The sequence below is a fragment of the Nycticebus coucang genome, chromosome 6 (assembly GCF_027406575.1).
Source record: "Nycticebus coucang isolate mNycCou1 chromosome 6, mNycCou1.pri, whole genome shotgun sequence".
Lineage (NCBI taxonomy): Eukaryota > Metazoa > Chordata > Mammalia > Primates > Lorisidae > Nycticebus > Nycticebus coucang.
Genome location: NC_069785.1, coordinates 3188884 through 3206000, shown reverse-complemented (window position 1 = coordinate 3206000; position 17117 = coordinate 3188884). Strand labels below are relative to the sequence as shown.

General features: G+C 48.9%; 1 protein-coding gene across 2 annotated transcripts in view; it reads left to right on the top strand.

The window, feature by feature from the left end:
* The window catches only part of SAMD4A (sterile alpha motif domain containing 4A), a 209967-nt gene that overhangs the window by 125877 nt on the left and 66973 nt on the right, over nt 1-17117 (top strand). For both annotated transcript variants that reach the window (XM_053593943.1, XM_053593942.1), the window contains exon 3: nt 749-1267. In XM_053593943.1, the coding sequence (XP_053449918.1) occupies nt 749-1267 (519 nt within the window). The remainder of the gene's footprint in view (nt 1-748; nt 1268-17117) is intronic.

Below are 17117 nucleotides of genomic sequence, written 5' to 3'. Positions count from 1 at the left end.
AGGTGGACAGTGGCGGTGGTCACACATCATGAATGTCCCTAATACTGTGGAACTGTACACTTAACAATGGTTAAAATAATCAGCGATGGGCATATTTCACCAGTCAGAACACACATCTTCATATAGAGAAAAGTCGCCTTCTTGGCCTGTGAGTCGGGGGTGCCCCTGCAGCTGTGTCTTGGATCGTTGCTCCTTCCAGCTTTGGGCCCTCGGTCGCTCTTCTCAGGCAGCTGTTGCCAGAAAGGGGCAGGTTTGTTGCCCTGAGATGACAGAGTCCTTTGTCACCTGCGTAGTTCTCCACCTAGGACGCCTCGTCAACATCACACAAATGCCTTTGCCAGGATTTAAAGCACTTTTCTTGTCTGCAAGGGGGGCGGGGGTTCATCCGAGGGACTGTTGTGTGGACCTTTGGTTACAGGGATTTTCTCCATCCCGTCTGCTGGGAGTAGGGCTGGACGTGCCTGAGAAAGGGAGCCGGGCTGCAGATTCTGTTGGTGTACCCACAGTACTCAGAGCTTCCTTAGAGGCATGGATGGGAATTAGATCAAGGGTCAAAACGTGTAGGAATGTCTGATCTGTGTCTCGCTGAAATCCCTGCCCCCCAAAACTGATGCATAGGCTGTTTTGAGAGAATGTGTCCAGGGTACACAGATGAGGACTCTAACCCACAAGAACTCTCTTTACAGTGCGCTGTGGAGTGTCACTGTGGGTGTATTTGCTCATTTGCCCTGTATATTTTCCTTTTCAGGAATCATTAACCAATGGCAACAGGAGTCCAAGGATAAAGTGATTTCCCTCCTGTTAACTCACCTGCCTCTGCTGAAGCCAGGAAACCTGGACGCAAAAGCTGAGTATATGAAACTGCTGCCCCAGATCCTGGCGCACTCCATCGAGCACAGCCGGCACATTGAGGAAAGCAGGCAGCTGCTGTCCTATGCTCTGATACACCCGGCCACCTCGCTGGAAGACCGCAGCGCTTTAGCCATGTGGCTGAATCACCTGGAGGACCGCACTGCAACCAGCTTCAGTGGCCAGAGCCGCAGCCGCGCAGACTCCGTGGATTACGGGCAGACACACTACTATCACCAGAGACAGAACTCCGATGACAAGCTCAACGGGTGGCAGAACTCTCGGGATTCTGGGGTTTGCGTCAGTGCCTCCAGCTGGCAGGACAAAAGCCTGGGGTGTGAGAACGGCCACGTGCCCCTCTACTCCTCCTCGTCTGTCCCCACCACAATCAACACGATTGGAACCAGCACAAGTACAAGTAAGTGTCCTGGAAGCCTGAGCGGGTCTGGTGGGCAACCCTCCGTGTGTGTGGCATGCCTCACTGTCAGTGTCTGCTCCGCGCACCTGACGCCAGGGAGAGAGGGGCTGACTGGCCTTGGCTGTGGGAAGGGTTCTCTGGGGCCCATGTCTGCTGTTCTTTCGCTCTGGAAAGATGAAAATGCTGGCAGGTAAAAGCCACTGGTGGATGTGAAACTTGGTAAACGGTCTGTGAAGCTAGTGAATGATGCCCCATGATCATATCAATGTACACAGCTATGATTTAATAAAAAAAAAAAAAAGCCACTGGTGGTCCAAATTTGGGTAACAAACAGACCAAAAATAAAGAAATTCCAGAGTGAGCACCTGGTGAAAGCAGGGAACTTCCTGTCTCCACAGACTGAGGTGCCTTCGCCCACCCACAGGCCTTTCACCAGGTTTGGGTTTGCTGAGACACTGACAGGCCGTGTGATTCTCTAAACCTGATCTAACCCAGGGTTAACCAGCCAGCCCATGGGCTTGTGTGTTTTCTCTTTTTCTTTTCTTTTCCTTTCTTTCTTTTTCTTCCTTTTCTTTAATTTCACCCTGGAATGTTCCCCCTGCATTTCTTGGTTTTCAGCCCTGTTGTCAGGAGCAGTTTTGCTTCTGGTGAGCAGGTTTGCTGAGAATGCTGCTCTGTGCTGTGGCCTGGTGTGAGCCTGTGGACTGCCTGTTGCTCGTCCAGCCCTTAGGACAGGCAGGTGAGGAACTGTTGTGTGGGCGCAGAGGGCAGAGGACAGCCCTTTGCACTTCTGACTGCTACAGGAGAGAACTGTGCCCACAGCCAGGCACCAGGGCTGGGAGTCCACTCCGTGGCTCCCCACGAGGCCACGCAAAGTGACACATACCACGGGGGCAGTGTGAGGAGTGGCCACGCTGTCATCAAACAGTATTCCTTGATACTCGGTCACACGTGCCCGTGACCCTGAGTACAGCACCAGAGCTGAGATAACTTTCTCAGAGGAAAGCTTTTGTGAGTAAACCCTTGGTGTGACTGTCAGCATGCCGGAGTTGGGAGAGGATTAGAGGAGTTTGGAAGAGGATTAGAAGTTGGCAGTGACTCTGCCTTGGCCTCCACTTCCACATGGATGTCTTGGTTATGGGTTAGACGTGTTCTCAAGGGTGTGGCTTGTGGAACATAACCACATTAGCTAAAGCAGTTCCTTTGTAGAGGGCCGGCAGCGGTGTTGCTGTGTGTGGGTAACTTGCACGTTCAGGGAACTTGGTGAGTTTGCATCGTGAATTCACTATGTGAGAGGTTCTGATGGCAGTCAATGTGTTCCAGCAAGAAGAGTCTCACCAGCCTCTGTGACGCACAGTGATGGCTGGGACTTTCAAAGCAGACACATGAAGGCAGATGAGGGAGTCACCTGGCCTGACTTTCCTGGGTCACCAACGGAATCTAGTAACTGTAACAAAACTGTTTAATAGCTCTGAGCCACCTGCCCTCTCAAAACTTGGTCTTTTAGATTTAAGGGGTTAAATTTTATGTCATTTATTTTGAAATTAGTCTTGAGTCTTCGTACATTTCTATCTACTGATTTATACATTCAGGATCGGGTCTCACCAAGTTAATTAGCACATTTAAAATAGTCATCGGCTTACAATAATCACACACTTACTTTGGGCCATGGCCACCCACAGCCTGGCAGAAAGGAGGTGAAGGTCACGGCCTTCCTGGCCTTTGAACCTTTGTCTAATACTTGAGCTGAAAAGGACGTGGGGGCTTAACCAGATGACCAGGGGACATCCCTCTGGAGGAAGAAAGGCATTGCAGACCCTTTCAGAGCATCAGCAGAGAAGACAAAAGAGCTCAGACCCCTCCAGGAAGTTGCATCTCAGTGCCTATGCCACCAACTCCCGTCTTTCTGAATATCTCTTTAACAACACGCTAATGCTGTTGGTCTACTCCCCTGTGGTGGTTCAGCTGGGTTTGTCAAAACTGCAGAGCTTTGGGTCACGCATTCCCTCGTAACTCTATGAAACAAGTCCCTAGCATCTGGGAGGCAGCCTGACAGTGGAGGGAGCAACGACTCCTCCTAGCTCCAAATCCCAGACCTGAAATTTGTTAACTACAATACGGCCCAGCTATTTCCCTCTCTGATCAAGGTCCCCACTTGTAAAATGGGAACATTGGTGATATCTACCTTCCAGGATGGTGGGGAGGCTGAAGAAGGTTATGTGAACACCCCACCCCGGCCAGAGCAGCTGCAGCTAGCATGCAGTTAGTGTCTACTAGAGGAATCAATGGGAGAACCTGAGAAAAGTGCCAGGAGCAGAGTGACAACCCTGATACCTGTGGCCTGGGCCATCAGTCTCGGTTCCGGTGGTCACCTGATGTGGCGCCTTTCCCTGAGCCCAGACCGTGCAGAGTAGCCGGGAGCCTTGAGCGTGCAGGGACCTCTGGCTGTTCCAATGCATGGAAAACAAGGCTTGTGCTGCACAGAACGGCTCTATTTCTCACCTCTTTCTAAACTGCACAGAACAACGTGACTATAACTGAAGTCAATTAGTGCCACACATTGCACATCAGGGACAGTTAATGAAGGGGAATTAGAACGCTCCCCACCCCCCCACGAAGTCCTTATTTTTGCCTTGATTTGTTTCACTGATATTTTGTTCCTCTGATCATTGTATCTTCAACAAAGCACCTCAGCATTTGTGGCTTCCTCCCCGTGTGGGTTCCCATCACTCAACTGCCCGGAAACACATCTGTCCACTTCCTGTGTGCCCAGCATTGTGAGTCCATAGGAAATACCAGGAGACTTAAGAAACTATTTCCATTTGCTAACTTGGTGAGACCTGATCCTGTGATATAGTTGGAGCGAGAAAGTGCATTAGCCAGTGTCGCTACAAAAAATGAAATATTCCTGTTATTTGCCAGACTTACTTATACACAGAAATTTTACCTAACAAATCATAATTTATGCGAAAGTGCAGTAAAATAATACTCTAAGTGCTGCCATGAGGCATTTGGGACTACGTATCAGTTGGATGGGGTCTGTCCTATGAGGAGGTGGGACATGGGCTGGGAGGGACAGGAAGGAGGGCCTGGGGGAGGGGCACGCAGGGTGGGACCATGCATGGGGGACAGTGGGGAGGGGTGACAGTGCACAGACAGGGCAGGAGGACAGAGAAGAGAGAAGCTCCCTGAGGGAAGAGTAGCAAAGGGAGCTGGCAAGTGACCAAGGATCTGAGCACCCTGAAGAGGCCATGGGGTCACACCACAGGCACAGGTCATCTTGGGCAGAGCAGATGGACAGCAAGTGACTAGCGCAGAGTCAGCAAGTTTCTAAACCTCAATTGTGGGGTCATCAAGGTACAGTTAGGGCTGGGAACAGATTCAGAGCAGAGGGAAAGGATATTGCCGTTCCAGGTGGGGTCAGGATTCTGTGTCAACGTGGACATACCTCATTCACTTAGACGTGTTTACTGAGTGCCCGCTGTATGCTGAGGCTGTGAGAGGCACTTGAGACACTTCAGTGGGTGAGATGGAGCTGGCTTCCTGCACAGCTCTGGCAGTCCGGTGCACACATGTGGTGCTGTGTAAGTGCACCTGGCAGTCCAGTGCATACGTGTGGTGCTGTGTAAATGCACCTGGCTGCAATCCAGTACACACATGTAGTGCTGTGCAAGTGCACCTGGCAGTCCAGTGCACACGTGTGGTGCTGTGTAAGTGCACCTGGCAGTCTAGTGCACACATGTGGTGCTGTGCAAGTGCACCCAGCAATCCAGTGCACACATGTGGTGCTGTGTAAGTGCACCCAGCAATCCAGTGCACACAGCGATCCAGTGCACACATGTGGTGCTGTGAAAGTGCACCCAGCAATCCAGTGCACATATGTGGTGCTGTGCAAGTGCACTGTGTGGGTTGTTGGAGGCTGATAAGTGACATGGCAGTAAGCAGAGGAGAGGGAGGCACTTTTTGAAGAAAGGGATGTGTCTTCTTTACCTCTATCCTCCAGCAGCTAGAACAGTGTGTGGCTCACAGAAATTTTGGAAATGGCAAATTCCTGGCACGTATTCTGTTAGATGAGGGCTATTTCTCGCCAAGCCCAGTTGCTGAATCCCCCTTAACATGCCCCTGTAGGCAACCACTATAGTTCAGTGCAAGGTGGCACGTGGGCTAGGGCTGCCTGCCTGCCCCACAACAGCCACTGCAGTTCAGTATACAGTGGCATGCCGGCTGGGGCTGCCTGCCTGCCCCACTACAGCCACTGCAGTTCAGTATACAGTGGCATGCCGGCTGGGGCTGCCTGCCTGCCCCACAACAGCCACTGCAGTTCAGTATACAGTGGCATGCCGGCTGGGGCTGCCTGCCTGCCCCACAACAGCCACTGCAGTTCAGTATACAGTGGCATGCCGGCTGGGGCTGCCTGCCTGCCCCACAACAGCCACTGCAGTTCAGTATACAGTGGCATGCCGGCTGGGGCTGCCTGCCTGACCCGCCATCAGTGTTTGCTGAATGGTAGGGACTTAAATTCCTGGTTCACAAGGCAGGTGTTCAGGAATTCACTAAGTGCTTGGTGATAACACTGCTTATCCAGCCTCCATCACAATCATCATGGTGATAAAACTGATTATCCAGCCTCCATCACAATCATCACAGTCACATTTATTGTCAGTCCTCCTTTTGTAACTTAATTGACCAAACTGGTTTTAACACCAACAGACTTTTTAAAACGTCTTGTGATCTTGATCATGGAGATAGTTATATTAATTTATGCATGTGGTGAAATCCCATAGCTATATACCAAAAAAAAAAAAAAATTAGTGCACATGAAAGCTGCTTGGATCTGCGTGAGGCCTGTGGTGTGGTTGGTGGTGCTAAGTTCATGTGAAGTCCTGGTTTTGATAATAAGCTACGTCACGGAAGGTGTCACCATGGGGGAAGCTGGATGTTGTGTAGTACCTTTGCAGTTTCTTATAGATCTATAATAATTTCAAAATTAAAAGTTAAAAAACATATCAAAAATCACTTGGGGTATCGAGGTATCCAGTGTCTGGACTTGGGTGGTGGTCCTTGTGCTCAGCCTTTTGGGTTGTAGAGGGTCCTTCCGTTCATAGAAAGGACGGCTGCTGGGCCCCCACCCCCCCCCGAGCCACTATCTGAAACCAGAGAGCCTCAGCAGGTGTGGGGGGGGTGGGAGTGAATCTCAGGGCAAGTGGCTCTTATGGGGGGCCCCTGATGAGCAACTGGAAAAATCCCTTTATCTCCCTCGGCTTTTGGGAGAGATTTGCTTTGTTCCTTCCTTGTCCCTCTGCCTTCCTTCACCTCTTCCTGGCAGCCCACCAGCTCCTTCAAGTGTCTTCCAACCAGCCCTAAGAGCATCAAGACTGAGAGGTGAGAAGGAGGGAGGCAGGGCGGCCCCGGGCAGGCCTGGCCAGAGGGGAGCCTTGGCTGGTGGCCTCTTGGAAGCTAAAAAGGAAGAGCAGGGCCTGGAGACCCCTGTTCTGCCGTCTCCCCTCAGCCTCTGGAGCCATGAACGTTCCTTTAAAATGTTCATGGAATTATTTTGTCTTTTGCCAACAGACTTTCTTTCTTGGTGGAAAATTTCTTCCTCCCCCAAATCTAGCCGACCTGGCACATAACTGAAAAATTCCGTTATTTCCTTAACCCCTCATTTGCTCTTCTAAGAGGTGACTTATGGGAGAGTTGGTTTGCCTCCTTCCAGAAGCATTCGTAACAGCTGGCGTGATATATTTTTAGCGTTAGCTTCCTTTCCTTTTGGGGGAAACTTTTTTTAGTGTGGCGCTGGCCTTGCTAATACAACTAGGGCTAAGGGATATCTCAGAGAGCCCGATGTTGCTGCGGGCTGATCCTTCTCCCTTTCTGAGAGGCTGAGGTTTCATAGGACTGCGTTTTTCCTCACCCTGCCTTGTGTCTGCTGTCCAGGGCATAGGAAAAAACACTCAGTAAAAGTCCATAGGGAGCGAGAAGCCTGCTGGCCGTCTCTGCAGTGCAGCCCCCACTACCTTGGAAAAGGCAGAGACCCCCACGGCTGCGAGAACCTGGGACTCCTGAGGCTGGGCTGCCATACCCCAGCCCCGAGGGCTACTGGGGGGCTTTAGTGACAGTGCATGTTAATAAACACCAGACAGGCCAGAGAGTGAGACCCTGTGTTCTCATTCTCCACCATACTTTAATAGTAGGACGGATTCCGGCTGGGGTCAAGGGCTGGAGTTGGACCAGCCTAAAAGGGAGGAAGAGGCAGGGCATGGACAAGGTGGTGTCCGTAGGTCCCTCTCTGAGACCTGGAGTCCTCGGATTTCTATTCCAACAATGGCTTCTCCACAAACAAGTGTATAAGAAAACTTCCAACTTGCGTTTACTTATTTTCTTTTCTTTTCTCACTTTTGAGATTTCTGGGTAAACTCGGGCTGTGCTAAAGGAAGATGTGTCTTGACTGCAGCTCGTATGTGTATTTGATGTCTTTAACGTCAAGCATTTTCAATCCCTGAGTTTCATGGCCTCGGGCACCAGGGTGAGGGTATATCGTAATAGCGGCAACTACGGTCAGCTTTGGGTATACTTTCTGACTCTGAAACACTAAATACCATTCCTGCCATCACCTGTCCCCACCTGGGCCCTCAGCATCCTGTTAGGTGAGAGAGAGTAAAATCTCAGTTAAGAGAGAAAAGGGTATGAAGAAGGGGCAGCGAGATGGGCAGAGGGTTCCAGAATCTGGAAAGAGCTCTGAGAGTTTTCATGGGCTGGAGAAAGGTTTAAACTCCTGACATATTCTAGGTGATTGTTCCTCGACGTAATTTTGAACCATTTCCATAAACTAATTCTGTGATGAGAACTGGACGGCGGAGCCGGTTAGAACACAAGGTTTGCTTTGTGGTCGTCTTCCGACAGCCTCTCTGGGGGGCATTCTTTCGGAAAAGCCCAGGAAACCCGTATGGAGCTGAATGATTTATAAGGGATTATTATGCTCCAGTCCCCGTCTTTGCCCAGGAAGATGTCCCTATACAAAGGGAATGAATTATAAGGCTCTGAGTGGCACTTGGTGTTAGCTGGGGCAGAACGGGGAGGCTTGATCAAGATCAAGACGGTGGCTTTGGAGTCAGACAACCTTGTTCTATCCCCAGCTCCACCAGTGACCAGGTGTGTGCTCACGTGCAAGTCACTTGACCTCTAAGCCTGCCTTCCTCATCTTGTATAAGATGGGAATACATTTCACTAGAAAACCTCTCCATCGACTTGATCAGCCTGAGTCATTGATGTGTTCATAACGTGTTTTAACCTGGGTGTCATAAGGAACAAGACCTTGGACGTGTGATTTAAACTTAAAACGTGACTGTGCCCATCTGTCTGCAGTCCTGTGTAGCTCGTCAGCCCTTCCTTTGGGGACAGTGTCCCTGACAGGTTGTCTTTTTCTCTTTCCTGCACAATTGGCACCTTAATGCATTATTATCTTTGATTTTCTTAAAATGGAGCAGGAATTGGAAGGCATTTGCAAAAACAACAGGGGCCCAGAATTTTTCTAGACTCTGTTTTATATATTATATATATATATATATTTTTTTTGTAATTTAGCTTATAGCTTTCTCACTCACACTGAATTCTACAGTAGCTTTTTAAGCAAAAGCGCTTAAGTGTTCACACAATTAACTTTTTGGTAATCCGTATATCATAATTTCTCTAGTACTTTGTAAAATGATATATTTGTGGTGATTACAACTGGCATAAACAGGTTTGGGAACAAATTAACTGACCCTTGATGCACCTGCAAGTCAGCTGGTGGGGGCAGGAGGGCACATCTGAGTTATAGTGCGGTGTCCGTGGTCTGTGAACGTCACTCGGTGGTCGCAAGGGAAGGAGAGGACCGCTTGGTCCAGCAGGTTGGTTGGGTGCAGATGACTTAAGAGAGGGCTTGGGGCGGCTGTGAGGATTGAAGTACAGCGGGCGAGCCTCATGGTCATTGTCATCGCTGCACTTGTCATTGGTGTTGATAATCATGAGGGGCGGCCGAGCCCAGCTCCTGCTACAGACTGTGGTGGGACAGGATCCCCGGGGAAGCCCCATGACAGAGCCATTCCCACGTGCTCAATCGAAATCAAGATACTTCAAATCAGCTGTGCAAAGAGCCAACCTCCACAAATGCCAGTGTCCCCTTAAGGATCATTCCAGTAATAGATCTTCCACCTGCCTTAAGATGGACCAGTTTTTGAAAGAAAGAATAAAGAGAAAGATATAAACTTGTTGATGTTGCTCTGTTGGGATCCATTACTAACATGAAAAATTTAATTAGTAGGAAGCTTAGGGATATTATTGACACTTTTTTTTTTTTCTTTGTAGAGACAGAGTCTCACTGTACCGCCCTCAGGTAGAGTGCCGTGGCGTCACACGGCTCACAGCAACCTCTAACTCTTGGGCTTACGTGATTCTCTTGCCTCAGCCTCCCGAGCAGCTGGGACTACAGGCGCCTGCCACAACACCTGGCTATTTTTTTTGTTGTTGTTGTTGCAGTTTGGCCGGGGCTGAGGTTGGAACCCGCCACCCTCGGCATATGGGGCCGACGCCTTACTCACTGAGCCACAGGCGCCGCCCTATTGACACTTTTTTAAAAAGGTATTTAAGTAACAGAATAGGATTTAATAGGAATAAATGAGGCTGGGCAAACAGGTACAGCCCAGGGAATGTGACCAGTCCCAGGAGTACTGAGTATTTGAAAAGCAGTGTGTCAGGTGAATCCACTTCTAACAACGCACACGTGGTTTTCAACTCCTGGGAACTCCCACTTATTTACAGAAGCTGCAGGGTTGGATGACCCCTAAGGGTCCTTTTGTGCGTCCGTCCGAGGTAGGAGACTTTGCAACTCCCAGTTGTGGCAGGGTGCTGGCCAGTGGGCAGCGCAGCCCTGCTCAGCGTGCAGTGTGGGGGGCAGGCGGCTGTCTTGGAGGAGGAGATATTTCCAGCCGGGAAGACAACGGCCTCAGCATTCACTACATACTTGCTGGAAATCTGATGTGGTTTAGCCCCTTCATATAAAAAGAATGTGAAAAGTTATGAGATATGAGATGTTAGTCAAGAGAGAAGGGAAAAGGAGATTTCCTAAAAGAAAAGACAGGGTGATTTAGCTTGGAATAACACTGACAAATCGGGAGTGATGGGACAGTTTAGAAATAAAGTGAATGAACAGCAGGGGGCACACGAGTGCCCTCCTCAGCACTGCCTTAGAAAAGAAAGAGAACATTGACCCCAGAAACTGGTTAAGGTCTTGACAATGATGAAATTCCAGAGCATGCCACAGTCACTAATGTGGATTCTCTATCCTTTCTTATCTTAAAAAAAAAATAAAATAAATAAGGAGCAGCAAGGCCCGTTGAGTGGCGCCTGGAGCTCAGGCCCTGGAGACCATTCTGCCTCTGGTTTATGGCTTCACTGTGATGGGATCGCTTGGGAGAGAAGGGGGACTGTGTGCGGGGTCTTTGTGAGGGTTTCTGACAGGTGTTTGGCACATTACTGTCCCGTTTGTATGCCACCAAGTCAGACATCCCTTTAGTAGGACCAGAGACACAATGAGTTGGGTGTTACACAGTTCTAGCTTCCTGAGAGGGCGCCTGTGTGAGGGCCGATGGAGAAGGGCCCAGCACCACCCCACAGACCTGGAAGTGAAACCTGGTGGGAGACAGGCAGCCGAGGGCAGGTGGCAGCCGGCCAGGGGTGTTCTCCTCATCCCTTTCTGCACAAAGGGGAAGCATGTAGAAGATGAGCTGTAGAGATGGCTCATTTTACACGATGGGTGTATTTCTAAAATCTTGGCAGAAATGGCTTTTAGAAATTAAGTTTGTTTACTTGACGCACAGTCACTGTACCTACTTATGCAGCATGTGGTGTGTGGTGACCAGATCAGGGTGATCGGCGTAGCCATCACGTCAAACATTTGTGGTTTCTTCGTGTTGGGAGTGTTCAGTGGCCTTCTTCTGGCTGTTTGAAACGAGGTAACACACCACTGCCCACGGTGGTCATCCGACAGGTGCAGAGCGCTGCAACTGTGTCCCCTGTGACTCCGCATCGCCAAGCCATCCCTGCCCCGGCTCCCTGCCTTTCCAGTCTCTAATGCTCTCTGCTCTGCTTTTTATTTCAACATTTTTTAGCTTCCACATACGAGTGAGAGCATGAGGCGCTGGCTTAGTTCACAGTGTCCTCCGGCTCCACCCCGCCTGCCCAGTGGCGGACAGGACTCCATTCTTTCTGTGGCTGGACAGTCCTATGGTGTGTGTACACCACATTTTCTTCATCCATTCATCTGGCTTTGGACACCTGCGTTGCCTTTTCTTGGTTGTTGCCAATAATGCAGCCGTAAACATGGGTGCAGAGGCTCCTCAAGGCCCTGAACCCCTTTCCTTGGGATAAACACCCAGGAGCAATATTGTTGGATCACGCGTGGTTCTGTCTGTAGCTCTTGGAGGAACTTGCGTGTTGGTTACCATAGTTTGCGTTCCCACCAGCAGAGAATCGCCTGTTTTCTGCATCCTCGCCAGCATTTATTTTCTGTCTTTCTGTTAACAGCCATCCCAACTAGGATGAGATGACACTCCTTGTGTTTTTATTACTTTTTCCTGATGATTAGTGATGTTGAACATTTTATCATATATTTGTTGGCCATTTGTATGTCTTCTTTGGAAACATGTCTGTTCAGATCATTTTCCCATTTTTAAATTGGATTTGGGGGGGGTTGCTGTTGAGATGTTTATGTTCCTGGTATAGTCTAGATGTTAACCCTCTGCAGATGAATACTTTGCAAACGTTTTTTCCCATCCTGTGGGTTGTTAGTTTATTCTGTCGATTCCTTTGTTGTACAGAAGCTTTTTAGTTTGATATTACCCCTTTTCTTTTCACTTTTTTAAAAAAAAATTCAAGTTATTTTCCCATTGACTAAAAATGTTATTCAAGGTATGGAGTTTCTTAGTTGCTGATTAATCTTCCTTGGCTGGAGCTCTTAAAATCTGAGGTTAAGTTAAGGTGCTTAATTGCTGCGATTCTCTATCAAATTAAAATAACAAATAGTGAAAGGATTTGTACAGGTGATTTTTCCTTTTTTTCACAATGTGCATAACAGTCCCCTTCTCTGATTGTTCTCTGTATGCTAAGATGATTCAGGTTTTTTAAATGTCACATTTATGTGAAGTTGGGTGGGCAGGGCAGGTGATGGCTTGGACCTGCCCCGGCCCAGGCCAGCTTTCTAAATACAGAGCAGCAGGAGATGGGGGAGAGCTGGCTGATGAGAGTTGTTGACATGAAGGGTTGGCCTGAACACTGCCTGGGTCTGTGTCCAGTGGGTGTACTGGGCAGGGGTACTCAAGGCGGCAGCCTGCTTGTAAAGTTGGAAGAATTTGGGTGTAGTCATTAGGCCTCAGGGAGCTAATTTGCGAGAAAGGCTATTATTGTTCACACCTGTTCACCATTATTCAGGAAATGATTTTGTGCCTGTGATATTGTCATTAACTCTGCTCGGTTTAGTGGCATAATTTTACCACCAGAATTGAATGTCATATACAGATATTAATGTAGAAGTCAGAGCTCGCTGCAAGTACAAGAATGGCATCTTTGGGTAAAAAAGACCACATTTGTGCACTTATTTACTTTGGCGATGTAGCTCTAAATTCACCTGGAATTTCGAAACACCATGTGCTAAATAAACTTCAAAGTCTGAGTTCCTCATTGCCAAGAGTGTCTCTGCTTTGGGATGAGATTGGCAGTGTGACCGAGCCAGCCAGTCCCTGCAAGTGGACCTGAGCTGGGGACCCTGAATTCCAGCAGTGTCTTCATGCTGATGTTCAGGAGGGAGTGTGGTCAGTACTCAGAAGAAGCAGGTATCTTAAAGCAAACAGCGTGCTGCTTGAAGGATTTTTTTTTTTTTTTCAATCTATGACATTTGTGAAAAAGAACTTAAAGCTTTGTATGGTCAAGTTCTCTCCCCAATTTTCTGTTAGTAACATCCCCCCAACCCCCAGCTAGAGACAGCTGCATGATTTTCATTTGTTTCTAGAGTTAGTCCCCTGCTCCTCCTCCCCCAGCCCTCATCTGTGTGCCCTGCAGACGGGCTAACTGTGGGGTGAAGAGCCCGGGAAGAGCTGGGTGAGCAGAGCGCAGGCTGGGGTCATGACCATGGCCTCCCTGTCCTGTGTCAGCATCAGCTGGGAGCCACCCCTCACTCTCTGCATAAATAAATACTTAACACAAGGAATAAATACTTTTTCTTAAAGAACAAAGCAAGGAAAGGATTTCATATTTTCTTCTTGGGACTTTGCTACTGGAAAAATAGCCACCAAGTGGGCCAAGAGAAATTAACCAAGGCTTTGCCTTTTGGGTTGCCCCTGGTTTAGGAGCAAGAAGTTTTATACACTTAGGGGTTGAATTCTCCAACTGGCATGACTCTAAGCAAAAAGGCTGCTGAAACTCCTTCACCCAGGAGATGCTTTTGCCTGCAGGTTAATTTTTTTTTTTCCTTTTAGCTTCCCTGCATCAGGTTGAATACATGTTGGTTAACATCTCACCTCCACAGGTGTTACCTCCATCTTACCCCCTGTGAGGCCACCCTCGGTGCTGAGACTGGGAGGGGAGGAGCATTGCTGTGGCGGCTCCCTCCCTTCCTCCCTCACTCACTCACCAGCCCTGCGTGTGAGAAAGAATGGTGTAAGGATCACCCTCCTTCCCTCCTCCTTTACACTCAGCCTCTCCAGATTGTCAAGGCCTTGAATGGGCCTTTGGCTGAGCTGCTGGAACTCTAGAAGAAACTTGCTTGGTACCCGGATTTATCTTCAACTGAAGGATCTAAAGAACCCAATGCCAAGTCTGTCCAGTTGGAGCTCCGGTAAAATTCCTGCCTCAAACAGTCCATGCGGGTCCCCTCAGGGATGGTGTCCCTGAGCCGATGGCAGGGTGGAGTTGAGGTCTTCCTTTGGTGCTGAAGACATTTGCTTTCCTCAAGTCCCAAAGCTCAAAGTTGAGTCAGACATTTCAAATGGCCCCACGTGACCCACACATCTGGATCTTACAATGGAAGCGACCTTGTTTCTCGGGGTGAAGGGAGAACTGGAGTAAGTAAGCCCATGTTCTCAGCATTCCCTTCTCGGTCATGCTGGGTTCACGGAGAATGTGCTCGCAGCACAGACCTGGCAGGGCCACTATTCTGCTGGTGGCAGGACCAGAGTCCAGGACGATCTCACAGTACCCAGTCACAGCTCAGAGCATGTGCCCTGGACTCAGACGACCTGGGGTGGAGTCCCAGGTCTGCTGAGTACTAGCCATGGGACCTTAAAGAAATGCCTTGGATTTCCCCAAATTAAAAACCAACCGTAGTGAATGTGAACCATAAGTGGTTGAGGAAGTGCCCTCTGGGTCCTAGGGCAGTCTTCCTGAAGACACTCTTCCTGGGGTCCCCCACCCACCTGCTCCCCGTCTGGGCCAGTTACTCCCAGTTCTGCCCTCCCAGTGAAAAAACCTGGGCTTCTTTATTTCTAGAAAACTTTCTCAAACCTTGAAAATACTTTCCTCTCATTCATTCTCTGTCTTCTCTCTTTTAAAAACTCCTTTAAATCAGATCGTGGCTCCTCTCCCTTGATCCTTTAATTTTCATAGCTTTTCCTCCATTTCCTCAGCGGTTTTCCTTTTTCTTCCCTTTCTTTTCTCTTTTTTGGGGGTGGGGAGGGGATTCTACCTTCAATCTGTCTGTTCTACTCTCTGGGTGATCCCTAGAACTTTATCTTCTGAATTTTAAATCTCCGCTATTATGTTTTCAAACTCTAAGTGTTCTTTCTCATCCTTCAAACATTCCTTTTGTATCACATTCTTTTCTTGTTTCGTGGATGCAAGGTCTTTTCTAATGTCTCTGAAGATACTATTTTCGATCTGGTGTTTCATCTCCCAGCATTTTCTGTGCTTCCTTGGAGTATCTTTTTGCTTTGGGCTCCTTCAAGCAGGAGGCGTTCCTCAGTTACCTGCTGAGTCTTGCCTTTCCTTTTATTTAAGAGGCAGCAGTAGGGGCCACATGCAGCGGCTCACACCTATAATTCTAACACCCTGGGAGGCCAGGAGTTTGAGATCAGGCTGGGCAACATAGCAAGACTCCATCTCTACAAAATAGAGAAAAGTTACCCAGTCATGGGGTTGCCTGCCTCTAATCCCAGCTGCAAAGGAGGCTGAGCAGGAGGATCCAGTGAACCCAGGAGTTCGAGTATGATGATGCCATTGCATTCTAGCAATAGAGTAAGACCCTGTCTCAAAAAAAGGGAAAAGAATTTTGTGTATATAGATTTCACCACGGGGAGACCAGGAACCTGCCCTGGCTATTTTTAGGGCCTCAGTCATACACCATCTGCAATTCCTGCCTTGTAGGAAGGAAGTTGCCCCTAGAAGAACCCTCCAGCCTCCTCCTGGGAGATGGAGGCCTGGCTGCCAAGGCTCTGGGGCTGTAAGGAGTGAGGTGCTGGGATGACAGCCACGTGGCTGTGGGTCGGGAGAGGGCCGACGTGTTTTCTAGCAAACCTCCTATCTTCTTTTTTTTCCCTACACATGAAACCCCAGCCCCAAAACAGGTTGTCTACAAAGAGTTCAGCAGCAACTTCCTCAGACTTTGTTTTCTGAAGCCCCTCTCCCCGCCCCCATTAGAAATACCTGATCTCTATGCCCTCAGGGTCCCGCCATCTCCTCCCCTCCGCCCCTCAGGGTCCCGCCGTCTCCCCGCCCCCCGCCCCTCGGGGTCCCGCCGTCTCCTCTTGCCCCTCGGAGTCCTGTCATGAAACCAAACTTCACGCTACTCAGAGCCACTGAGTTTAGATGTGAATAAATCTGTCTTTCCTAAATAAAAGTCTTTTAGGGGGAGGATCAGAAACATCTTTACCTCCCAGAGCTTCCTCTTCAAGTGCTCGCTTTCCCTGATGGTGAGCTCCCACTGTAACTCTTGTTATTAACTAGACTCTGCCTATTTCTGACAGTTGAGGTAAGGTCGGCACCTGTACCCAGGAAGCAGACCACCCGAGCTCAGCACCTCCAGAGCCCATCAGCCCATCACCTTCCTTCCCTCGGTCTCCACTGTCTTCTCCGGGAAGTGGGCAGGGGAGGACAGAAAGATTGATTGGATTATCCCTGAAGGGTTTTTCCCCCCGCCTATAAAATAACAGATCTGTTTAGTTTTAAAATGCCAATGATAGTAAATAACCATCTCTAAGGCCCAAGTTTTAGAAATAGCGACATCCCTATGAAAATATCCAGTCTTTTCAAATGACAAATTGGTCCATTCTTAAAATATAGAATTTGGTAGATAAATGACGGCTTCTAGCCGTCTGCACATAGACATCCCCTTGTTGGCCTCTGCATTAAAGTATTTTTGTAATAAAAATCATAGAATTAAGTAAACACAACCCTAATTGATTAATACACTGGTTAACTAGAGTGGAGAAATAAGTTTCACACTTTGGCTGAAGAAAGTGTTGCTTTTTCCAATCTACACACTATTCTTAACTTCACATGGGTGGTCAAGTTTTGCTTCTGGCCAGTTAAGCAAAAAACAAGAGGGGCCCATATATGTGTCTTGAATGGTGGGTGGCCAATACAAGGAGGATCAGCACAGAGTGCCGAGGCCTGGAAATCGCAGCCCAGCATGCAGGTGTGACAGCTCTGGTTCTAGATGAAAGAGCCCTGACTCAGAGGCTGCTCTGGGGAGGCTCCAGCTTCCGCTGTGTCGAGAGCTCTCCTTGCAAGGGGTTGTACACATTGCCGGCCTTGATGGGGCCCACAGTGGATAGCTCTGGGGTTAAGTGAGTGATCATCTGTTTCTACCCTCTCTATCAATGACACT